This window comes from Acipenser ruthenus, chromosome 8, assembly GCF_902713425.1.
Source record: "Acipenser ruthenus chromosome 8, fAciRut3.2 maternal haplotype, whole genome shotgun sequence".
NCBI lineage: Eukaryota > Metazoa > Chordata > Actinopteri > Acipenseriformes > Acipenseridae > Acipenser > Acipenser ruthenus.
In genome coordinates, this window is record NC_081196.1 from 10846764 (window position 1) to 10873215 (window position 26452).

At 37.8% G+C, this 26452-nt stretch overlaps 1 protein-coding gene and 1 non-coding gene across 8 annotated transcripts; both read left to right on the top strand.

The window, feature by feature from the left end:
• The first annotated feature begins 44 nt into the window (after window positions 1-44).
• LOC117406366 (centrosomal protein of 295 kDa-like) lies at window positions 45-26332 on the top strand. Of its 7 annotated transcripts, none has more exons than XM_034924004.2 (37): window positions 45-145; window positions 585-703; window positions 1549-1749; window positions 2488-2612; window positions 3628-3718; window positions 3947-4060; window positions 4326-4466; window positions 4792-4975; window positions 5231-5398; window positions 5710-5946; window positions 6232-6338; window positions 6472-6678; window positions 7132-7217; window positions 7870-8842; window positions 9648-9843; window positions 10666-10827; window positions 11798-11986; window positions 12266-12387; window positions 12837-12969; window positions 13905-14135; window positions 14620-14786; window positions 14909-15053; window positions 15263-15414; window positions 15666-15798; window positions 17008-17174; window positions 17294-17438; window positions 17648-17799; window positions 18369-18492; window positions 19094-19263; window positions 19435-19567; window positions 19922-20574; window positions 22657-22830; window positions 23163-23220; window positions 23310-23504; window positions 24099-24195; window positions 25731-25830; window positions 26083-26332. In XM_034924004.2, exons 2-37 carry the CDS (start codon window positions 593-595, stop codon window positions 26122-26124), a joined length of 6585 nt encoding a protein of 2194 aa, XP_034779895.2. In that variant the 5' UTR covers window positions 45-145; window positions 585-592; the 3' UTR covers window positions 26125-26332. The 7 variants fall into 7 exon arrangements, with proteins under 7 accessions (XP_034779895.2, XP_058884455.1, XP_058884456.1 ...); XM_059028472.1 differs by having other exon boundaries at window positions 19931-20574; XM_059028473.1 differs by lacking the exon at window positions 17648-17799 and adding an exon at window positions 17914-18053.
• Window positions 12487-12546, top strand: LOC117407547 (small nucleolar RNA U2-19). The gene has a single exon (XR_004545072.1). It is a non-coding gene; the product is annotated as a small nucleolar RNA U2-19 (small nucleolar RNA).
• Window positions 26333-26452: the final 120 nt, after the last annotated feature.

Below are 26452 nucleotides of genomic sequence, written 5' to 3' on the forward strand. Positions count from 1 at the left end.
TTATGATCTCACAACTACGGAACAGTTTCAGCGTCCCGCTAATTTCATTGCCATTAGCGCGATGTTTAAAATGCAGGATGTGACATCATGTCTCCCCGACAAACTGCCGTTTAAAAACTACGTAGAAACAAGAAAGGACTGAAAGGTAGAGTATGTTTGGACAGTTGTAATTGACATTGTGCGTTTGGGAAGTTCTGTATGTCTGCATATTGTTGGGCTGAAAGGCATGAGCTGCACATTGATGTTAGTGTTTGGTTGGATTTGACGAAGCTGAAAAAAAAAAAAGTATTGGTGAGTGGGTTTGAAAAAAATAAGAAATAATGTCTGTTTTTCTCTTTTTTAAAAAAATCTATCTTGAGATTGGAATTCATTTTCATTGTAATGTGTAAACTATGTGATTTAGAAACGGTACGATGACAATAAAAATATTACATACAATATTACAGTAGTACAGTAGTTTGATACCTTACTGCTCTTGTACGTGGTAGCTATACGGTTACAAACCGGTAATGTGTATTATTTCAATGAAGTTGTTATCGGATCTAAATTACTGTTTTTATTTTTTTATATTTGCCTCACTGCAGCAACAAAGATGAAGAGGAAAGTGGCGAAAAAAGTAGGTAAATTACGCCTGAGTCCCAACGAAGAAGCACAGATTTTAAAAGAAGAACTTGAAAGACGAAGGAAACTGAGGTTACAACAGGTGAGACGGATACATCGAAGACAGAGTTATACAATTATGTAATTTATTTAAAAAATATATATATGTACAGTAAGAGTCGTTGTCACACACACACCGATATTTAAAAAGCAGTTGGTTACACTGCACGTTCCCCATATTGTTGTCGGAATCAATATTCTACAGCCATGGACTATACAAACTAGTATACTGTATTGTCGATAAGACCAGTATACACATACAAATGCCTTGAGGTAGTTCTCGATTAAATGATCAATATAGCGACGTGGATGTAGGCTTGTTGTTGAGATGTTGCTGGATGTGGTCTAGCAGTTAAACAGTTTGGGAGTGTGGCAACACCAGTGGTACAGCGGCAGCCACGTTTTGGTATGTTCCATCCAGCCAAGTTGGACTTGGTAACACAACAGGGGTGACATTTTTCATAAAGTCTTTATGCACATACAGCATACAGGTTTTTTTTTTTTTTTTTTTTTAAGTTAAATTCTTTTTATTCAACATGGCAGGCAACCCTTGTGGAAGGTGGTATTATTCTGCATTTCGCTACAAATTCAGGTGGTCTTTAAAATATATTGCTAGTACAGATGTTGCTGATGCCCCAACCAATAAAGTGAATGTGCATGTTTCCAAAAACAGGCATGCTGCCACCCTAATGTAAACCTGAAACTGCAATGGTGGAAGGAATATGGTACAGTAAGTAGGCATAACAGAAAATAACACTACAGTTTTAGGTTTGTTTAATGTTTGCAGCACTGTAAAATATTTGTCTTTGCTTATGTTAGTGCTGTAATACAACTGAATGTTGGCGCTATGTCCGTGTACTACAGTTGTTTAACATGTCCATGTCCTAGGTTCGAGAGCAGGAACGGTACATTGCGCTGCAGGTCAGGAAAGAGGTCAAGCAGCGTCGTGATCGAGAGCTCCAGAATCTAGCAGAGGAGCTGAGAGTGGAATGGCAGAGAGAACAGGCTGAGAAAGCCAGGGCACTGGAAACCCATTATCTGAACAGCCTGGAAGCTGTGGGAGAGGGTCACAGGGGAGCCAAAGAAAATGTAAGCAACGCTCTTGTATTTTGATGCACTTAAGCCAGTAAGCATAAAGCTAATTTCACCTCTACTAGTGGGCTGTTTAAATGCAGGATAATAAACCGAAACGGATGGATAATTAACATGCTGATTTTATTTAAAAAAAAAAAAAAAAAAAAAAAGCTCTTTTGGTAAAAAGTAAATCTGTTAACAATCCTGTAACCTTTTTTTTTTAAATAGAAATTTAGTCGTCAGCAGTGCTTTTTACTCCAATTATCTGTCAAATTTGGAATGCCCAACAATTGTTTTTATCCCGGTTCACCGCTGCAACCCCCCGGCGATTCGGGAAACGGAGGCTGAAACACACGTCCTCCGAAATGTGTTCCTGCCAATCCGTCATTTTTGCACTGCGGATCCACAGCGAAGCCACCAGACTTATAGTGACGGAGGACAACACAGATCTGAATGGCTCCACTGCAGACCCGCAGGCGCCCAATCAGCCACAGGGGTCGCTGGTGTGTGGTGAACCGTGGATTCTCCTATCGACCTAATCCCTCCCTACCCGGGCGGCACTCGGCCAATTGTGTGCCGCCCCCTAGGAACCCCTGGTCACGGTCGGCAATGACATAGCCTGGGTTCAAACCAGCGATCTCCAGGCTATAGGATGCATCCTGCACTCCACGTGGAGCGCCTTTACTGGATGCACCACTCGGGAGCCTAACAGTCCTGTATTTTAAGTCCTTAATGCTTTGACTAACCCTGCAGGAACCAGACTGGGCAGCCATTGCATGGAAAGTGGCAGCCAGCAATCAAAAAGCAGAGGAAAGACACAAAGAAGCACTAAAAGAGTTAAAAACACAAAGGCAAAAACAGCTGGAAGAACAAACTCGGTGAGCTGGAATATGCACTGATAAAATTTCAGGGTTTTTATTATTTTCAATGTTCTGGAAACTCCTTGTGCATAATGTAATCTTACTCTTTACTTTGACCTCCGATCTACGATGGCAGCCATATTGTGGTCATGTGACATTTTGGTTTCCAGGTGATGCACCTTGATACTTGTTGCATAACTGTATTCCAGTATTCCTGGGGTGAAGTCTGAGTTACATGAGAAATGCATCCTTTTGTGGCATTCATTTTTACAAGACTGCTGCCATTGCACTGTCAAAACCTTGATATTGACCTCCGAGCCAAAATGGCTGCTAAATTGAGGCCCTGCAACTTTATGCATTGAGAACACACTTTAAGATAGTGCCTTCTATAGCCCCTTTTACACTGGCGCTCCTACCTGGGTCCCAACCTGGGTTCTGGTTACCCGGGTCCCAATCCCGTGTAGTGTGAAACCATGTACCCGGGTCGGCAGCGACCCACAGGTTGTGGGTCGACACGCTTTGACCCGGTTCGAGCGAGACACAATGCATGATGGTGTTTGTAAACGGACTAAGTAACAAACAGCCACGCTTGCGTGAAGGGTTTCACTTCAACAAGGAACATTTCTGTTTATTCTCTTTAGCCATATTTCTGTTGATTTGAGACGCAGCATGAGCCAGATCGCAGCTAGGATGATGAAACATTTGCTCTAATCAACATTTGGGCTGACCGATTTATCCAAAGAAGCTGAGCATATGAAAGGGTGGTCATGTGAATGTTGCTACTTCGCATTGAGTATGCGCATTGTGTACTTGCATCTGTCACCTAGGTCAACACTGCTTCTTCTTTAAAAAGCAGTGTGAAATCACGTATCCGACCCGCATGACACTAGGTCATGACCCAGGTAGAGCGTACCAGTGTGAAAATTAAAAAAATAGTTAGACATTGATTTATGTTTAGACAGTTGGCCTTTTATTTTTCCAAGTAAAACATGTATGAATATGAACGTGTTTGTTTTTTGTTTTGTAATTAAAGACACATTAAAGCTCGGAAGCAAGCATTACTTCTGGAAAAAGAGAGAGCTTCAAGAGTTGCAAGTCTACCAACTCCACAAGACCCCTTGGAAGTAAGTTTTGTTCATTAAATAAATGCAGAGAGTTATGTATTATTTATTGAATCCAGTAATATCTGCAGATTATCCAAATGTTTGTGTAGTGTTTTTCGGTTGAAAAGTATTTTATCTTAATTCTAAACAGCAGTTTAAAGAAAGCCTTGAAAATGTTGTATTTTAAGAATGATTACCTCTTTACGTGTTATTTCACTGTAGTCGGTGCTGAATGTGTTTTGTCCCCAGAATATTGAAGTAAAGAAGCATCCTGCAGTAAAAATGTACGATGTCAACAGTTTCTCTGTCACACACTACCATTTGCCAGAGCCTTGTGTTAACAGGGAGGATGACACAGAGCAGGTAATGTCTGTTCTTTATCAAATATTATATTGTATATTAATCCTTTTTGAGAATTTCACTTTCAAACTTTCAATTTCATGTGCTGGAGTGTCACAATTGGGACTTCTGGTTGTGTTAAGTCAGACTTTTGAAATCATGTACTATTGTTTTTAAAATATATAACAAATTTTTGTTGTAAACTCAGTATCTTATATCAGTGCATCTCTTCTAAACCATTCATCAGCTTGATGAAGTGCAGTTAAAGGTTTCATTTTCTCCCTCGTAGTTGGATGCTCGTGTAGCAGCAGAAGAGGAGAGTAAACGCTTAGATGAGTTGCAGAAGGAAGAAGAGCAAGAGAGGCGAGAGCAGCTGGAGAAGGCCAGGCTAAGGGGTGGTCATGCCCTCCGAATGGTCCATTTGGCTCAGGTAAACGCAGGGATGAATCTGATCTTTCTTAATTTAATCAGGGGTGTCCAAACTCAAGTGGCCGTCTAATGTTTTGGCTTTGCTCAGCTGCATCTGGCTACCACTTACTTTTATTGTATGGATGGTCCTTACTTTCATCTCTGTTGTAAATGCTGTTGGACCAAAAAGATAAATGCCCAGCTCGTTACCAGCTCTGTCGGCTAAAATGACTACTAGAGCCTCTTTGTAGTAAAGTGATTAAATATGATGGAGATGTTTACTAACTAGGCCTCAGCAGTTGTGTAGGAGCGGTTGTGATGTTATACCCTCTGCTGTTTTGCCTCAGGACAAGGAGAGGTTGATGAAGGAGCTGGAGCAGATGCAACATGCAGACCTGAACCGGAGGAGACAGATTGTGGCACAGATGCCTCTACAACTGTTTGAACCACCGTATAGACGTCTGGAAATCAAAGAGGACTGGCAGCGAGACCTGGAATTTGCCTTTGAAGACATGTACGCTGGGGACAAAAGTAAGAGCCCATTTAGTTTGATAACAGTATCAATTTTCTAAATATTTCTTATGATTTATAATGTGAAATGTAACTGGTAAATGTCTGTTATAATAACTGTTCATCTTTCATGCTACATGTTATTTAGCTAATTGCATCTTTTCAGTTAAAGTACTCCTAAATCCTTGTAGTACAGCACGTTGTTTCAGTGTTTTTGCTTCCGACTTTTAAAAGTGCTAACAAACTTTCTAAACTTTACCTACCCACCCCCCTCAGAGGTGAAAGGAGACCTGGTTCTGCGGTTGGAGCCCGAGCCTTTGCCAGCTCCTTCTACAGGATCACAGGATGAGGACTTGGATCTGACACTGGAACCTGAGGCAGCAGTCAGTACTGAAGAGGGCAGTCAGGAAAGTGAACCTGTCAGCCTCCCGGGCAGAACAGAAGGTAGAAAACAAGGCCTGTTAAACACCATGCAGTATTACTGCAGTCATTCAGAAATTAAACATTTTAAAGCAATCAAGCAAAACTTGTAAAATCTTTCAAAATATACAAAATTGCATTGTTTTTTGGGCTTTATTCCAGGCTTAATCATGAATGTAACCTTCACTAAGTATTTGTTGAATGGGTGACTTACAGCACACTATAAGCTCTATAATTCTTTTACCTTTCTTTGTTGATATTCTTGTCTGATCTAGGTAATAAATTGTTTCTGAAAACATCATAAAGGTTTGTTCATTTCTTTCTGTAACCATTAGGTCCAGACCAAGATCTGACTCGCCAAGCTGCTTCTAAGCAAGCATTGAAGAAACTGTTTAGCAAGATCAGGACCCAGAGAGACCAGTGGACATCCAGAAGTGAATCAGAGACGGCAAGTGAGGCCATGACAATTGATTCTGGCTCACTAGCTAGTCAAGTGGTACAACATCCAACTTCCAGCGTTCTGAGGAATGATGATCAGCTGCAGCATCAGGCTCTTATTCACCATCCTGAGGGTAAGTAGCCTGGGGTGATGGGAATCGGTTTCCTGAGAATATAAGCTTGTGTTTTTATATATATAGATATATAATCTCTTGCCAGAGTACAGTATTACTAAACTGCATTTGCACCCAATCCCTGTTTCCCATACAGTTATTATACAGATCCAATTTTGAAGCCATTCTGTGGGTTGCAAACAGCAAGTTGTTAAATTGTAGTCTGTCATTAGTTATAGGATAATCATCTTCAGAGTGTAGTTTATAAAATTGTACATTTCTGCCATTGTCGTTATTTTATTTCAGTGCCTGAAACAATGATGGAGGAACCTATTGTTGCTGGCAGTACAACCCTGCTGCATCCTAAAGAACAAGCAATTCAAATCCGATCAGCTGCACAGAGAAAAAAACAGGTAAACAAAAAAAAGGAATTAAGGACGTGTAACATCAAATCTGAAATGGTTGTCAAACTTAAGCCTCTAACTAAATTGAGACTATAATCCATTAATAGCATTCAGAGTTTAATAATGCCTTTTATTATTTTAGGAGGAAGAGTTAGAATTGAAGAAGCAACAACAAATCGCTCTGCTTCAGCAGCTAGAGGCACAGAAACGAAGCCTGGAGATTCATTTACAGAAGGCTCAACTAGAGAGGGAGCAGATACAGGCTCAGATGCAGGACAATCGGAAGACAAATGTTAATTCCCAAGCTCCTTATGAAGAGGAACACGCCCCTTCTGTTGTAGTTCCTGAAGTATGTTGCTGAAAGTTCTATGAGTGCTCGTAGAATGAACAAAGGTGTGCAATTAAGTTTTTTAAAGGACCTTGTTGGAACAAGGTCCTAAATTGGAATGGACTGAAAGAGCAACACTCGGTACCTGATCTAGGCTGTCTTGAAGTTTAAGATCATCCTTTTATGCAAGGACAGGTTTTTCAAGTTTATTACCAGTAATTTCAAAAGCACAAGTGAAACAGTTTTGAAACATTCAATACCAAGACATTATAAAAAATGACATTCAAAACAGTGGAAAATATTCAACACTAGAAGGCACAGTTACTACTTGCAGTAGAACAGACACCACTGCAGCACTCTGCTAATCATTAACTACAGTATAGCTGTGTATATGACTTTGTGTAATACACTGTCACAATATTAGTTATTGTTTTGCAAAATACATTATTTATTAATTGTACATTACTCTTTTAGCAAATGCAGGCCTTCCCACCATCTTTAGAGGATGACCATTTACAGAAGATTCATCATTATCAACAGCGTCTCTTGGAGCAAAATCGGTTAGTATATTTTACAAAGGTGTTTGTGTTTTTTTGTTTTTTTTGGGGGGGTGGGGGGGGAGGTTGTGCTAAAATGTTAATATTTGAAAGTATGTTAAGAAATACTGCTGAGCGAGCCGGTTTAGTTGGATTGAGCTCAATACAGAAATCGGGTCCTGGCAAGCAGGTGATGGTGATTGATGTTGATTGGGCTAATTTACCATTACAGTGAAACAAGTAAAGAAGGGGATGCACAATATCTAGATTTATAGTCTCTTTTAACTGTAAATGTTGGTTCTTTGTATTGTATCAGTACTGGCATATACATGGTAATTAAATCCAAGTTTTTTTTGCCTCAGTGAGGTTTTGAAGACTGGTACAGTGCAATTGATGTGTTGGTTGAACCTTCTTAAATTCATAAAGTAAATGGGATAATATATTAAACTATGAATATATTAGACCTTTAAATAACAGGTGCCACTGGTTCTTTTTGTTTTTGATCCAAAATGTAATTTATAACTTTAAATATAACAGTTTTTCATACCTCTCATTCCTTTAATGTAGGTCTTCTAATGACATCCTTCAATAACTTAAGTTATGCTAACAGGTTATGTTGGTTCTTATTGTATGACTTGTTGAATGACTATTAATGTAATGCTTTGATATTTTTCAGGCTGCATAAACAGTCAGTCGAAGAAGCCCGAAGGCGACTTGAGGAGTACCAGATAATGTTGAAGAAAAGGTATCCATCTTTGTCTACAGTACCCTTAGATCTCAATGCTGCTTATACTAAACCAGAAGTAGAACTGGCCTCAGAAAGAAAGCAGCCAAATTGGCCTGATTTTATTGCCGGGACAAAAAGACTAGATTGTTTGCCTCCTGGCCCTCTCAATTTACAGAAACCAGAATGGCAGGAGCAGCGAGAGGCGCTCCACAGCAGGCTCACAGCACTTGGAGAAAAACGTTCTGAATATTCCTTAAAAGGTGGAGAATTAAGAGGCATTCGCTTATCTCAAACAGAAAATCATTTACAGCCAGAAATGCTAACTGTACATCCAATTCCCACACCTCATTTTAACAATGGTGCCTTGGGGTCAGAGTCACAACAAATGCAGACCCAGCTGTCTCGCTTAAACACTGAAATGAGCACCTTGAAGGATGTTGGTACGGAGCAACACACAGAGAGACATTTAGAACCAGCCACGATTCCAATATCCCAAGTAGAACCAGTGCACATGGCCATACAAGGAACATCTGACAGTGGGATGACCGAGGTAGACATCAGACGCTTTATTGAGGTTTCAAAGAACGATGTGGTGCCTCTAGAAGGTCAGTCGCCTAAATTACTGATGGGTACGTTTGAACCTCGGTGTCAGAGAAACTTGATAGTATGTCCTGAGGACAGTTCCTTCCCCAAGCCTTCGGAAACTCCCTGTGATCAAGAGAGTCGGCTGGCGTCCTCAGTGGAGATCCAGGCTCGGCAAGGGCAGCTCCGGGAGTTACAGGAGCAGCTCGATAGGCAGCGAGAGGCGCTGCAAAGCAGGCAGAGAGTTCAGGAGGAATCGCTGACCCACAAACAGGACCAGCTGAAGGAGCACATGAAGAGACAACAAGAGGCCCTGGAAATGTTTCTCACCGACAAGCAGGTATAGAAAACCTGCATCTATTTCCATATGTGTTCTAGATATGAAGATAGATATATTGTAGTGTTATTGCATTTTTTTAAATTCTGATTATACCCTGCTTTGGTACACTCAGATTTAATGGGCCTTGGTATCTTTTTAAATAGTGTATATTAAAAAAAATCTGGTCCTTAACGGATTATGGCATTTTAACTGAAGGTTCTATTATAAATGCAGTTTTTTTTTGTTTTTTTTTATTTGTGGGATTTATACATGGTGCCATCTGGCAGTAAGGATCTAAAAGGAAAATCTGATCTCTTCGACACTTGATTTAGAAAACTTTTCTATACATGTGTGCTGCTTATATTTTTTCAATTTTAGATATGAATCTTGTAATTTTGTCCTCGGCATTCACTTGCCAATATATCACAAATGTATTCATAGCCAGGTCTGCTGCTGTCAAAGCAATGTACTGTTGCATGCTCCTTTTTTATTTTTTATTTTATTTTATTTATTTATTTATTATCTGCAAGCTGTGAGGGATGCACAAGGATCAGCGGTAATAACTAATTTCTCCTAGCTGTTTGGGAAGCGTTAACCACTTGCTTGTGCAAAACATCTGGTGCATTGCTGATCTTAACAGGACCTGCAGCGCTTCAGAATTATTTTAAATAGCCCTTTGATTTTGAACTTGTCTCTTACTGTGACTGAATTGGTGTTAAGGCTGTCTAGGTATAGTTTAGTTGTAGTGAAATATGTAAAAGTGTATGGGGGGAAAAGCAAATCTCCTGGGGCATACTAAACCTTTCTTCTCCTCTGTCTGGTTTAGTTTGAGCAGACGGCAGTAATGCCAAAGACCAGTAAAGCAGAACAGTTCAATCTGATGTCTTCCTTACTGCAAGCATTAGAGAAATCTGATTGCGCACTTGATGGGTCACACAGTACTGAGCACCAGTCTAATATGCCTTCACAAGAAAATGAAAATAAAATGCCTTCATGCTACCATCAGACATTTATGCAAAGTGGTAAGTTTATATTTGCATTTAATACACATTCATACAATATCAATATCATTAAACATAGTTTGAATTTGTTTGATAGCCGTGAACTGCTTTAAGTTACTGCATTTGGATATATATTTATTAATTATTTATTTCTTAGCAGACACCCTTATCCGGGCAACATACAATTGTTACAAAATGTCACATTACAGATAAGAGCAGTTGTAAAGTACAATAAAATCAGCAGCAAATAAGATCATATTCAAGTAAGAGCAAAATAAAGAATACAGTAAATAATTGCATTGAAGAGCGAGTTCGACTAAGAGCAGTTAACTTATAGTAAAAATATTTGCTTATGGGTAAAGTCCAGTAAGAGCACGCAGTAAGTACGAGAAACGGATGAGAATGGTTTCAAATAAGAGCAATTACAATAACGTGAATATGGATACCTACAAGAGTAAAATAACATACAAGATACCGGAAGCAGTTCTAGTTAAGAGCAGTAGTAGAATACGGCAAGGTACGGAGCAGTTCAGTGCAAGTACAAGCTGATGCAAGTATATCTTAAGCCAGGTTTAAAAAATAAATAAATAAATAAAACTGCTTTTAATGACAGATAGGTTGGTTTCTTTGTTTGTTTACCTACCTGCCAAGAAGATGTTTCAGGAGATAACTCTTGTGTGGTTGACAGTCTGCATTTTAAAACCATTGCATGGAAGTGAAATGTAATAAACCTTTAAATGAATCTAAATTTGGTTGTTTAACCCTTTCAGATTTTCACAATTTGTAGCACAACTAAAATCGGCCTTTTGTTGTTGTCTAGGTTTAACCTTTCTTTCTTTACAGGAACCACGTCTCAGAATGTCCGTCATGGCCAAGACCACCAACTCTCAAGACCACTGAAACCACCAGTTGCAAAACCCAGGCTAGGACTTCTAGGGGTCATTGAACAACATGAGCTCAGTGCAATACAGGAGGTTGAAACGCCTATAAGTGACAGCCTTCTAGGTAATACAAGGTGCAAACAACGTGTGTCTTTTTAGCTAGGGTTATCATTTTATGTATTTCTGGTTCTGCAGTTGTCACTTGTGGAGCTTCATAAATAATTTCCCTGGAAATTCACCATATTGTCCTGAAAAGACCACCCATCCATCCATTCCTTAACTCCTTTTAGATTGAAAGCTTTATAGTTAGTTTTAAAACTTAATGTGATCTAATCTAACAAACTTAGCATGCATATCTCGTAATGTTATCTTTATTTGATACACTTTACAGTGTGAAACTCAAGTCACAGACACATATAAATCCAGGTAGAATAAGCATTCTTAATTATACAGTACGGAAAGGCATATATTGACTAAGTTTATGTGTTTCATTCATCCTTTTTGGAACAGAACTGGAAACAATGGGTTCAAGCAATGACAAGGTTGAAATTATATATCTGTTTACATGTTTATGATGGTTTTTAATCCTTTTTTTTTTTTTTGGATTGATGAATCGGACTACACGAAATAAAATGAGTGGACCTACAATATGTTGTGTTGTGTCCGATTAACCTCACAGCAGAGATTATAGCTTACTGTAGCTCTGTCCGATTTAACTGGAAAGGCTGTTAAGTTCAACACAGGAAAACAAATTAGTTTTGTTACAAGGTTAAGAATTCTTTTAAAAATAAAAACTGATGTACGGAGTAGAAAAAATTAAAAGGGATATGTGTGCAGTTAGATTTATGGCAGTATGTTTATAGGAGTAAGTGGAATAATGCAATCTTCAGAGAGGAAGAACAACTTGTTTGCATTTCCATTTATTCACCCCAGTTATCACCTGTCTATCGGAGAGTTAATGATGCTTGGTACAGAAACAAATGCACCCAGCTTTTACACATTGTATAGCAAACCAGGATTGTAATTAAGTGTTCATTGTATCTGCAATTAGTAATATTCCCCCTCATTGAATCACACTTAATTGATTTGAACAGGTGGAGATGATGATGATGATTTCAGTGTTGCTATGGATGGAGGTATGAAAGAGGAGAATGGAGTCTCAAAGCTTTCTCTCGGCAGCAAAGAAGGAAGCTGTAGCGAGAGCAGTAAAAGTACTGGGCGCTTAAGCAGACTGTCGTGGAGGGAGATGTTGATGATGGAAACCTGCATGTTCTCAGAACAAGGTTAGGGGATAGAATGCTATAGTGTATTTAAAACCCTTGTTTGACCTAATGCTTATGGTCCAAGTCGCTGTACTGATCTGTTGTGTTTTTTTGGAAGTGTTCCAGGCCTTCTGGCATTGTATCCTTGATTTCTTAGTTGGGATACAGATAACAAATTTTCCCCCGTAAAAAGTTCAGATCTTTCCTTCTAAGAAATGGCTTGTATCCTCCACAGGCCTTAAACCAGTAATACAGTTTCCCATTAAACTTTATCCAATGCTATTTGCTTTAATGTTTCAGCTCCTTCTAGTGACCCCACACATTCAGTGGCTGTGGATCTGCCTTTTTACTCCGCTGATATTGGACGAGGTGTATTAAGCTACCCTGGACCAGTCATTTCAAGGTTTAAATCAAGTAATAAGGTCAGCAATTGCTTTTTGGTTGTATGTCTGGCCTAATGATTGAAATCAATAATTTTGTAATGTTTTGGTTTTCTCTGAGATCTACTTTTTTGAATTGTGGATCAGTGATGAGAAATAGCCAAATCTGAGCAATGTGCATGATTCAAAAAGAGCCTGAGAAGCTTTGTTTTTCCTTTTATCTCTGTGCTTGTGTGTGTTTGAATTTACTTGTGCTTGAGCGTGTGTGTGTGTGTGTGTGTGTGTGTGTGTGTGGTGTGTTCTTGCAGTCTCATCTATACTGAGCTAGGATGTAAATAATATTGACTGAAGTGTATAGAAAAAAATGTATATACATTTCATGATGGTCTCTACACTTGAACTGAGCTCAGTGTTTATTTTTTTTTTCTAGTTGTGTTGATTAGAAGGTCAATGTTGTTATACAAATCTTGTTTGCTTGAAACCCACTGTAGGTGATGCATCCTCAGTCTGATCTGGATCCTCTTTTCATACCGTTCCATAAAACATCTGAGCAAGATTGCATGTCATCTACTACAATTTCTACTGGAAGTCTTTCCACCAATGAACAGGATGTCGGCTCCACTGGTAAAGTTCAGTTTGTGTTCTGGAATTCCAAAATGCACTTTCCTATATATACAGTCAGTTCTCATTAAAACAAACTCAGATTAGACAAATTTCCTGATCTATTTTCTACAAGGTCCCGGCATGTTGTTATATTCTTTATAATACAAATTCACTTAACACAAATTCTGCTTGTGGGAATTATTTTGGAGCCCTCCCAGGGTAGAAAAATGTGAATAAAACTAAACGCCCTAGTTAGAACAGCCGAGTGTAAAGGATATTGGGGAAATGTATTGACTTGCATCCACATTACCGCCTCTGTACTGTATTGTTGTGCTATTTGGAGACTACAGATCCTATGATGCATTTCCAGTTGCCGTAGTGGTCATGCAAAAATGTGCACTGTCCTTGCAGACAAAAGGGGAGGTTTTGGAAACAATGGATAATGCACCACCGTACAAGAAAAAAAGGTGTTGCTACAGATTTCAGCATTCCCACAAATACTTTCTCAACCATTCTAAAAAAACGGTTAATAATAATCCAGGCTTTTGAACAGCAAACTCTGGAGGCAAGTTGTCAATGTTGCTGATTTGCTCAATACCATGATGTTGAGGACTCCTTGCTTGTTGTTTTAAAAGTGCCAGTGAACAGGATGTGGCATGCAGGTTTCAAGTGCAGTTCATTTGCAATGTATGCTAGTTTAAAAGTTCACTTACAGCCGTATTTAATAAAACGCACAGTACTTTTAAATGTATAATGCTTTTCATTGTTCTGTAACTTCAATAAAAACTGACGGTATGCATTTGGCTTTAGATTTTTTTAGCTGGTCCCTTGATTGTAGTGCAATAGGAATAGTCATGTTTTGTGTTACAAATCATACTTGTATCTGGGAAAAAAAGTAAAATTATTTTTTAATTGTCAGGTATAACTCTTGCATGTATGTTTTTATCTTTTATTAGATGTCTCTCTTCAATCTTCACAATGTATGCAAGGCAGGTACTTGGCGGGTAAAGCAGGAAGCCACAGCAGCACTTCAGTATTCATGACTCCCTCTCCTGAATGTCCCGGTGTCATAGAAACCTCTGTTCCTGTGTCGCATGGAACAGAATCAAGCCTCAATGGGAGTAGAATTCAGCGCATTATTGACAAATACACCAAAGAACTGAATCAATCCCTCGATGGTGGGAATGGTAATATTGCTCAAATATTACATAGGGGGGAGGCAATGGTGAAAATGGTACAAATAAGTACATTGAAAACCTATGGTGGTCATACTGGGTAAAAACTACCTAATTCAGCATAGCACCCAGCTGCTTTGTATTATATTTTGTCAACAAATACAATGCAAGTTCACATTTAAGGTACAGCTCCTTAAAATAATGTAACAAAATATATAAACTGGGTGGTCCCCTGAGTGGCTCACCTGGTGAAGTGCAGCCGTGTGGTGCGCAGGGAGAGTCATACAGTGCAGGTTTGTGTCCTGGCTGGGCGAAGTAGGCCGGTCTTTGCTGGGGATTCAGAAGGCAGTATCGCATTGGCTCTAGCGCTCCCGTTAGGGAGGTGAAACTAACAGGGACTTTCTCATCACTAAATAAAAAATATATATATAATTTAATGCTGCATGGATTACCAATGGTAACCATACATTTCTTATGTGTGGTGTGTTTTTTATAGGATCCCCAGCTGGAATGGATATTTCTGACTCTGACTGTCATCTTCCACTGCGGTTTGAAAAACCTGACTCCAGTCTGCAGTTTCAGGCTCTGGAACGAAGACCAGATTATAGTATTTCAATGTCCTCTTCATCTCAACAATCTACGATGTTTGGGAATCTTTCTGAGGTAGAACTGTTTTCTGAGCTTACATACTCCATTCTGTGGCATGTCCCTTTTTTACTTTATCTCCAATATATCTAGCTCTATATCTATCTTCTTTACTCTCATCATTTATTATAACTTTTCAGGATTCAAATACCTCTACACAAAGGAATGTGACTGGCTTCAATGCAGAACAGTTGCACATTAACAGCCCCACTGGGCCAGAAGCAGAGGCCCCTGATGTAAGCAATGAAATAACAGTGGGGCGTATTCAAGGAAATATTACTTTTGGTAAGTTGTACATTTTATATTGTTTGACAAAAGAATTTGGGAGGGGGGGGTGAAGTGAAGAAAAGGGTCAGGGGCCAGAAGTTTATTATGTGGCCCCTTATTAGCAAATCACAATCATTGATAAACTGCTGAACATTAAGCATAAGTTTATCTTCATGGCAATTTATTATTTGTTAATATGGACAGTAACAGTTATTTCTGTTTAATAGCACCCCCAGCTGGACTGGATATTTCTGACTTTGAAGACTCACATTTTCATCTCCCATCTGACGTCAGCCGAAATTTCCAGCCGTTGGAACCAAGACCTGATTTTGATATTTCAACCTTCTCTTCATCCATGCGATCGCAAAGGCACTCTGTGGTACAGTACATTATCTCAAGGTCCAGTTTGCAGTATTAATTTCACAAGAGTTAGACTGAAGTGTCTTCTGAATAATATCATTCAGTACACAAATATTGTACTGGAAAATGACTGGTGTTTTATAATCCTATTTACATCATTTTATAACTACTCAAATTTAAAAAATAGTCTCCAATTGGTTAATAAAACTTAAATTCTGTATAGCATTTTCTCTTTTTGAATGTGTTTGAAATCTATTTTGTTTTTATTAGGTTTCAAATACCACTGCTCAAAAGAGTTTAATTGGCTCCAATACAAAGCAGGCAACCACAGAGTTGACAACAGAGACCCCAAATGTAAGCAATGAATTGACATTGGGCAGTATTCAGGATTACAATATGCTTGGTAAGTTGAACATTGATTATTTGACACATTTCTATATTTAGGTACCAAGATAAGCAGTTATTGGGCATTCCTGAGTTATGTAAACAGTATCACTGAAATGATATACAGTTATCTACACTTGAACTGAGCTCAAATTGTAGTGTGTGTCAGACTTGGGGTCAATTTAGAATTATTATAATTATAGCTGAATTGTTTGCTGAAATTACATTTGCACCAAAAAGTAACAAGCAACTACACACTATCATGTTTTACTCTATTTATTCTAAATGACCAAGCAATAATCACATTTACAAATACAGAAACATACTACATAGCTTCTTTTTTTTTTCCCTTCCCTTCAAACAAATGGTCACCAAAAGTGGTTGAAAATACAAGAATGATCGAATGACAAATCAGTGCGTAATTGAACTGTAATCGTATCATTTTATGGTATAATTTCAATTACGTGGGTTTGTCAAGTTTCAACTACAATTGCTTTGTAATTGCAATTGTAATCAATTGTAGTTGATCTCGGATCTGATGTGTGTTGTATACTGAGCTGTGATGTAAACTATACTGTGACTGAAGTATACTTTATATAAGTATATATTTCATGATGGTTTCTACACTTGAACTGAGCTCTCTATTACTATGTTTTTCTAGTAAGAATTAGTTACTCACGAGATATGTCTATACTAATGTTATAAGAACAATTATGGAAAGACACTAAACTTATTTTGAGTCAATCTACACAATGTATGCAAGGCAGGTACTCGGTGGGTAAAGCAGGAAGCCACAGCAGCACTTCAGTATTCATGACTCCCTCTCCTGAATGTCCCGGTGTCATAGAAACCTCTGTTCCTGTGTCGCATGGAACAGAATCAAGACTCAATAGGAGTAGAATTCAGCGCATTATTGACAAATACACCAAAGAACTGAATCAATCCCTCGATGGTGGGAATGGTAATATTGCTCAAATATTTCATACTGGGGAGGCAATAGCAAATATGGTACAAATGAGTACATTGAAAACTTATGGTGGTCATACTGGGTCAAAACTACCTAATTCAGCATAGCACTCGGCTGCTTTGTATTCTGTAAACAAATACAATGCAAGTTCACATTTAGGGTACAGCTCCTTAAAATAATATAACAAAATATATAACTGCATACTTTTATGTTGCATTGATTACTGATGGTAACCATACATTTCTTATGTCTGTTTTATAGGATCCCCAGCTGGAATGGATATTTCTGACTCTGACTGTCATCTTCCACTGCGGTTTGAAAAACCTGACTCCAGTCTGCAGTTTCAGGCTCTGGAACCAAGCCCAGATTATAGTATTTCAATGTCCTCTTCATCTCAACAATCTACGATGTTTGAGAATCTTTCTGAGGTAGAACTGTTTTTTTGAGCTCACATACTCCATTCTTTGGCATGTCCCTTTTTACTTTATAGATCTCTCTATATATATATATATCTTCTTTACTGTAATCCTATGTTATTATTTTTTAGGATTCAAATACCTCTACACAAAGGAATGTGACTGGCTTCAAAGCAGAACAGTTGCACATTAACAGTCCCACTGGGCCAGAAGCAGAGGCCCCTGATGTAAGCAATGAAATAACAGTGGGGCGTATTCAAGGAAATATTACTTTTGGTAAGTTGTGAATTTTATATTGTTTGACAAAAAATTGGAAGGAGGTGGGGTGAAGTGAAGAAAAGGGTCAGGGGCCAGAAGTTTATTATGTGGCCCGTTATTAGCAAATCACAATCATTGATAAATTGCTGAACATTAACCATAAGTTTATCTTCATGGCAATTTATTATTTGTTAATATGGACAGTAACAGTTATTTCTGTTTAATAGCACCCCCAGCTGGACTGGATATTTCTGACTTCGAAGACTCACATTTTCATCTCCCATCTGATGTCAGACGAAATTTCCAGCCGTTGGAACCAAGACCTGATTTTGATATTTCAACCTTCTCTTCATCCATGCGATCGCAAAGGCACTCTGTGGTACAGTACATTATCTCAAGGTCCAGTTTGCAGTATTAATTTCACAAGAGTTAGACTGAAGTGTCTTCTGAATAATATCATTCAGTACACGAATATTGTACTGGAAAACAACAGCACCCCCAGCTAGACTGGATAATTCTGATTTCGAGGACTCAAATTTACATCTCCCACGTGACTTCAGCCAGAATTTCCAGACTTTGGAACCAAGACTTTCTTTTGATTTTTCATCCATGCAATCGCAAAGGCACTCTGTGGTACAGTACATTATCTCAAGGTCCAATTTGCAATGTTTTCAGAATAATATCATTCAGTACACAAATATTATATTGGAAAATGACTTGTGTACACAGATTTCATTTCATGTTCAGTCTTTCATTGCGTGTTTTCTCCAGGTTTAGTACTTTTTGTGGAGCATACATTTTAAAACGTAGAACTCCCTGTTTCTGTTATAATCTTCATATTTACACCATAAGTACTCAAAGAAATTAGTCTCCAAATGGTCAATAAAACTTCAATTCTGTGTACCATATTTTTCGAAAGTATTTGAAGTCTATTCTGTTATTTATTAGGTGTCAAATACCACTGCTCAAAGGAGTTTAATTGGCTCTAATGCAAAGCTGGCAACCACAAGCGAGATCCCAAATGTAAACAATGAATTGACATTGGGCAGTTTTCAGGATAACAATATGTTTGGTAAGTTGAAAATGTTTTTTGTTTATTATTTGCCTTTTTTTCTTTTTAAATTTTCAGGTATCAAGATTAGCAGTTATTGCACATTCCTGAGCTGTGATGTAAACAATATTGTCACTGAAATTATGTACACATAATTATCATGATGGTCTCTACACTTGAACTGAGCTCAAATTGTGTGTGTGTCAGACCTGGGGTCAGTTATAATTATAATTACATCAAAAAGTAACAAACTAGTACACACATTAACATGTTTACTATGTTTATTCTGAATAACCGAGCAATAATCGCAGCTAAAAATACAGAAACAAAATTGTGTAATTACAATTGTAATTGATCTCATGTCTGATGTGTGTTGTATACTGAGCTGTGATGTAAACTATACTGTGACTGAAGTATACTTTCTAGAAGTATATATTTCATGATGGTTTCTACACTTGAACTGAGCTCTCTATTACTATGTTTCTCTAGTTAGAATGAGTTACTCACAATTCCGTTAAAACAACTTGTTAAAGGTTTTAAATCTTTCAACATAAAATCCAATGACTAGCTATATCTAAAAGAATGTTAGAAAAACAATGCGTCTTGCTTCTACCCCCTCCAGGTGAACTGCATATTTCTGATTTGCATTGCTCCAATCTTAATTCCCCTCCTGACTCGAGAGAGCTTTTCCAGGCTTTGGAACCAAGACCAGATTTTGCTATTGCAACCTTCTCTTCATCCCAGCAGTCACAAAGGCACACTGGGATGCACAGCTGCGAGGATCACTCAGAGGTATGTTTACATTAACCCCTCATGTCAGTCATATTTGAAGAACTACAGTAATGTCACTAGTTTAGAAATTCTGTGTACATCAATATTATGTGTGTGATATATATATAAATATTTATTTTTTTGGAGAAAGGAAGTTTTACTTGTCATCACAATTGTATTTGTTATACCTAGGATTCAGATATCCCTATACAAAGACGTTTAATCTGGTCAAATGCAGAGCAGTTGCCATCAGGGCCAGTAACTCCGATCCCAGAAGTAAGCTGTGAATTAACAGTGGGGAGTATTCGAGATGACTCTACTTTTGGTAAGTTTTAAATATTTTTAGCTAACATTTTTATAAAAAATTCTTGAACTCGATTCAATAATTGTGTTGTGCGTTGTGTTGTGTTAAAAATTAGATCGTTAGATGGGCATTTCGCGTTTTGCAAACCTATGAAATGGTTTACGCATTGAGAACAAATGTCTTGTCATACACCACATGCTTTTTGCAAGCTTCTGACACACCCTCACCATGAGGGGCATTGGTTATAAAGCTCCTTTACCTTCACGGGACACCTACCCTGGAACCCTTACCTCCATGTGGTTTTATGTATCTAAAACAGTGTTATTATCTGCTAAGTCTGTATTATCTGTTGGATCTCTTTTGTTTGTTTTTTAGTGGACCAAGCTTCAGACTCCTCCAGTCTGCAGCCAGACGCCCCTCTAAGTGAGAACAGCCAGAATGTGGAGTGCCCTGCTCCTGCAAGACTAACCGCAGAAAGATTACCAGAACAGGTTCGGCTTGGAAACATGATGTCTTCAGCCAGCAATCAATACCTTCAGCAAGGTATGGTCCAGGATGAAGAATTTGGTGTGCTGGCAGCAATCTCTCAGGATGATACAGAGTTCTCTCGGCTTTCTGAAACATTTTTGGAGCACCTGAGACGACAAAGTCTGGAACACCCACATGACCAACAGCAGGAGTCTTTCTACCAGTTGGCAACAACACAAAGTACAATAAGTGATTCAGTTCTTTGTGAACCCCAAATTGCCGATTCCCTGAAGTGTGGCTTTGCAGAGAAAGTCGAAGATGAACACCACTTGCATAGTTTAAATGGTTTACAGAGTGACCTGTGTGACCTGCATGCAAATGATTACAAAAAGCCTGTTTCTCAGCGGAGTGTTCCACAGATAACTAGCTCAGAGAACACTGTTGGACAAGCTGCTAATCAAGATGAATTAAAACTCGAAGCCTCTGTAAAGCAACATTCCATCACGGAAACGTCAAAAGATTTAGGCACTTTCAAGTCGAACTTCAGCATACCTGTGTGGGTAAGTATTTTAATTAAAATCAAAAAAAGTTTACTACATAGTTTAGAGAACACGTACCAGTTGAAGTAACATTATACCTAATGAATTATTAGATGGCACAAATATTACAAACTGATTTTTTTTGTTTGTTTTGTTTATGTTCATGACTTTAATACATGTGGTCTAAAACCTCAACATCTCTCAACTGAATAGCCTGAAATTTGCTCAACACAGTTTGTAGTTCTTTTGTTTTATAAGCAAAATAACCATCCTTACCAAGCTGATGTCCAGTTCAATCAATGGAGGCTCCGCCTCCCCTGTTCAAAGCAGGGAAAAAACAAAAAGCATTATAATATTATAATGTTCAATAAAATAAAATAGAATTTATTGGCTAAAATGTAAGATATTTTAACCTAACCGTAGATTCAACATTCCTAAATGAACAGCAATTCTGGCAGCTGAGAGACACGCATTTACAGTACTAGCAGTGGCAGATGATGTTCTGGTCCTGGAGGAGCGTTTTATTTATGTTTTTTACAAAGGGAGGCTAGCCTCCCTTCTCCCATTTAAACACATGGTTAGCAGTGGCAGATTGTGTGATCTGAGCATGGGTTTTAATTGGAGGAGACCAGAGTTGTTGTTTTTTGCCTCCGATGACTAACTCCTGTCTGTCTGAAACACTAGTAGATTGGGTAAAGTTGCAAGGAAGTTAGGTAGTTCCCTGTTGTGGTTTTTTTTTGTTTTTTATTTACCCGTAATGACTGACTTATACAGAGAAACAAAAAAAACAATTTGTTTTGTTCGAGTGGAAAAAGAAAAAAAGTGGTGTGTGGTGTTTTATTTATTTTTACTTATGCAACCCATTTTTAAAGTTTAACAATACTATTTTTTTCAATAAAAAATGACTCTTGCTGTACTCCAATGCACACAAACTCAAACCAAATGGGTGGAAAAAACATACAAGCCTGTAGATTTACGGTTTTGTGGTGTTCGCTGCGCCTGCGGTGTACATAAGTTCAATTAAATCAACCTAATTACGTTTTACAAAGGTAAACACTGAAATCAGAAAATGATAAAACTGATTTCATAGTGCCCTAACTTATTTATGAACCTGTTCTTACTTTAACTCACTGTCAATTAATGTGTGATATTAAAGCTGAAAATCGTGTTAGAAATCCCCATTTCTGTAATGCTGATAATACTGAAAAAAACAACTTTGTTTAAATGTTCAATATTATTGCAAAAAATATAGTTATTGCACATTCTGTGAAAGTTTTAAATGGATTACAACCCCCACTTGTGCTTCCCCTGACTCGGAGGTCACCAGCCGCCGCCACTGAGTTCAGTTAATATTAGTTTATTACAGATTCTGTTGTCTAATTTAGATGTACTGTACTTTTTATAAATCATTGGTTCATACTGCATTGTGCCAGCTTTCATCAGGGTTCCTCTACAACCATTTAAACTGGACAAGTTTTACAAAGCATTCTAGTAATTTCAATTGGACTCATGGGACCATTCCATAATACTGGTTCAGAAAGCCATATGGGAGTAGTTGCTATATATGACTGAAGCTTCATTTTATGAAATTGCCCTGAATCTGTTAAGTTTTCCATGATGGATGGCAATAGTCAAGGGTAATTAACATAGCTTGGATCCTTTTTCTTTTTTTAAACCATGTGATTGTATGTTCCATTATAAACAGGCTAACCTTACAACCACCCAGCAGTTTCTAATGTTTACTATGAATGAGGACACCCTCTGCTACGTGTGTGTGTGTGTGTATTTTAGTATTGGAAAAACTGGCAAGTTAAAGGGTGTATTAAATTGTTGTCAAAGGTCAAATATCCCGCCTGCTTTTTGACCATCACCCAGTTGACTCTTCTGTTTTATTTATTCTTATGGCCTTACTTGCTGTTCACTGTAGTGTGTGGTGTGCTTTTTTATTTTATTTTTTGTGCAATTTTACACCTTGCACTCGGCGCTAATCTCACAGTTTGGCTCAAAGTAGATTACAGATAGCCTTTGCAGCATCCTAGTTGTCTTCACATTTTAGAGGGATTGTTGGTTTGGCATTGATGTCTTTTACGCTTTGTCTTGTAGGAGACAGAGTCTGGGACTGGAATCATGGAAGAACCTGATCTGACTCTAATGAGCCTAAATGAAACCACTTTGCTAGAACAGGAACTATCCAACAGCAATAGGGAAGAAACCACAGGGAATAGAAGTGTGAAACAAACATGCATGAGTGAGAATCTACAGTTAGAAAATACTGAGGTATGTATCTCTTCTTTTGAGATGGTCTCTACTGTGGTAGTTTTTCACTTTTTTTTTTCTTTCTTTTGAATACCACCTTATTCTCCCCCCCCCCATAACATTTATTATTACCTAACAGTTGAGGAATAATGTTTTCAAATGATGGGAAGTTGTGTAGTTTTCTGTCTATAAAGCATTCACATTCTGCAACATTCTCAAATACAACCATTGTTGTATTTGATCTTTACAAATTGCTCTAAAAAAACCTTAAAGTTCACCTCACTTTGATTTGGCTCATGTTGACACCGTGTCTAGTAGCGGCAATATTACTGGGTTTAATTTTTATTTTTCAGGTAAACAAATCTAAACCTTTGACAGAAGGATTTCAGAGTTCACAAAGCAAAACCTCTGGTAAAGACATTTTTGAAAATCTTTGACTTTAGGGAATGTAGGAAATTGTATCTCTTCAAATACAAAACTTCATGTTTTTTTCTGTTTAGTGATGCTGCTGGAGTTCAGTTCCTCACCTGGAAGCTTGCAGAAGTTTTTTCTCAAGAAAAAAAAAGACCTCATTCAGAAATCATCTAAAAGAGTAGAAATGATTAAAACCCGAGAGAGACCACTGGCTGTAAAGACTCCTGAAAGTCTCGCAAAGGATCAGAACTCTCAAAACAGGGCAGAAGTGCCTTCCTCTGGTACAGTTCTTTTATTTTGCTTCAATGTATCTAATATTTGTGTCTATGCGGGGAGGGGGAAAGGGTGTCAGGTTTTCTTGCCTCTCCATTGTATTTTAACTTGGTACCCTTTTTTGCACAAGGAGCAGAAATGTGCATTTACTTTCAATTTTAATGTGGTTTTAAAGATTGACTCAGATCTTTGTTGCTCAGGTCTTTGTCTCTCACTTGGTGCATCCTTAAATGATCCAACTCTTTCCAGACTTTGATTTCAGCTTGCTATTATGTGCTAGTCATTAATCTACCATGGTGGTTGTACTTCTGACAAGCAGCACTCCATGGATCTTGTAATTTTAATCTTGGAAACAGCTGTTGGACCCTTGCTTTCTGTAAACGATTTGTTGTCTTGCTGTTGGCACTGTCTGAATGCAGGGCGACAACTGTGTTGTGTTGCTTCAACTGCATTTTTATTTTGATAAATTGCCAGTGTAGTGGAACAAATTAAACAATGTGTTGTGTTCTGATTTTATAATATGTTTTTATATTTATTTACATCATCAGTGTAGTGACTGCTCATCACTTAACTGACTTTCTGTTTTATTCTTTTCATGTTAGCTCAGGTTTGTCTGTTGAAGAAAGTGGGGGAAGTGAAGGTGTGCACTCCAGAACAAAGAAACACTAATGAAACAGAAATGTACCAAAGGACAGAAAGGTAAGGGGCTTTGGGAGTTGTGTTTTGTTTTTTTTCTGTTGTGGTTTTAAAAATGTGTATTTCAAGATCAAATAATTGTTACCACCTCTTAAGATAGGGCTGTTGAGCAGATTAAGAAAAGAAAGAATGTATTTTCTCTTTGGAGCTATTACATTCAGTTGCAATACTTGGAGCATACTGTATTGTCAGGACAATGATGATAAATCAACAGGGCATATACCCAAGAGACACACATTTTACTATGCTAGTCTGTGTTCAGTGCATTTGCTGTACTTGCCAAAGCCAGAGAAGTATTGTTCCATTTTATTTACAGCCATTATAATCAATTTCTCCTGGAACTGAGTTATCCCCCGGGGGGGGGGGGGGGGTCGGGGTGTAGGGGTGTAGGGGTGTAGGGGGCCCCTCACTTGTGATTTACTATATCTGGTGTCCTGCTGTGAGGTTTGTGTTGTGTAGGCTTAATACAACAAAACGATTGAATGGCTGAATCAAAACGAAAGAACAACCTCAGTCGCTTTTTAGGGCTTGGCGTGGCCATTACAGCACTAGTGTCAATATGGTTTTTACTCTTGAATTACTCTCAAACACTAACTTGGTTTTCCAGCATCCCAGTGTTTTAATTTTTTTTGTTTGTTTTTGTTTTAAACAAATTTTGTACCAGACTTTACCTTGTGAAGTGCTTACCACTTGTGCGGCAAACAAACAGCTGGTACATACAGTTTTTAGTTTTATTTGAACAGTAGTCGATCATGTAAAGGACTAATAGACCCGTGAAACAGTTAAGCGTCCGTAAGCGAAGGCACTAAAATAGATGAAGTCATGCTTGCTGCATCAGATATGTAATGCTGAAATCATTAGCTGCCCTTTTATTTTAACTTAATGTGTTCTACTTAAACATTATCCACTAAATTCTAAAGTATACTGACAGACTGAAACCAATGGAGATGAAATGTCGACAAAGAATTAGTCGCAATAGGATGGCCTTGTTGTATGCCTTAGAACTGGATGTGAATTACTAGATTTTGTGTTTTTAGATGCTGCCTTCCAGTAAAGGTTAATTGAGTAGCATACATACTTTTATATTGAGCTAGCCTTTTAACCTTTGTGCACAGAGTAAAGATGTAAAGGACATGTTTTAAAATGTGTCATTCATTGTGCGTTTTATAAATAAATGTGCAGTAAGATCAGTGAACTGTACAATTGTAACTCTGCTCATGCATGTACAGCAGTGTGGAGTAGTGGTTAGGGCTCTGGACTCTTGACCGGAGGGTTGTGGGTTCAATCCCCAGTGAGGGACACTGCTGTTGTACCCTTGAGCAAGGTACTTTACCTAGATTGCTCCAGTAAAAACCCAACTGTATAAATGGGTAATTGTATGTCAAAAATAATGTGATATCTGTATAATGTGAAATAATGTATAATGTGATATGTTGTAACAATTGTAAGTCGCCCTGGATAAGGGCGTCTGCTAAGAAATAAATAATAATAATACTGAGAAAATATACGGACTATTTTTTTTTTTTATTGTATTGTAGGTTGTATAATCAATTGGATGAGGTGAGACACAGAAAGGACATTAAGATGAGACAAGAAGCATATGCCAAAAACCGTGAAAAGGCAAAGGAATTTCAAAAAGTATGTAATATATTTGCTTTAGAAATGCTCATTTATTTATTTATTTATTTATTTATTTATTTATTTATTTTATTGTAAATCAAATGTAAGAATCCCTTTTTATTCCCAAAGAAAGTGAAGAGACTGTGAGATGACAATCCTAATGGGTCGTAACACTTGTTGTAATAAGTTTGTTGTGTGTTATTTGATAATCAGGAGTTTTTTGACTTCATGTAAATCAAGTTTATAACATTTATTTTTTCCTCCCAACAGAAAACTCTACAGAAACTAAGAGCTAAACAGATGAAGTGTTGAGGATCAGACACTGAACTGCTGTTGCTAAATACTGAATCTTAGTTCTATTTTTTTTTTTAAATATCTATTTTGATCGTAAATTATGTTTGTGTATAGTAATGCATTGTAAATAACTTTTCTTAAGTAATATTTATACTAATTCTCAGTATTGTATGTAGACTTGCTTGATAAATGCCAGTGTGTACAAAATTAATGTGTTTAAATCAGATTTTTGTTTGTTTTTATAATTTGGGTACATATTTATAAATTGAATACGTGAGAAGGATATTCTGAATATTTTTTCTTGGGTAATGTGGAAGTGTATTTCTACTCTAATTTTACAAAGTAG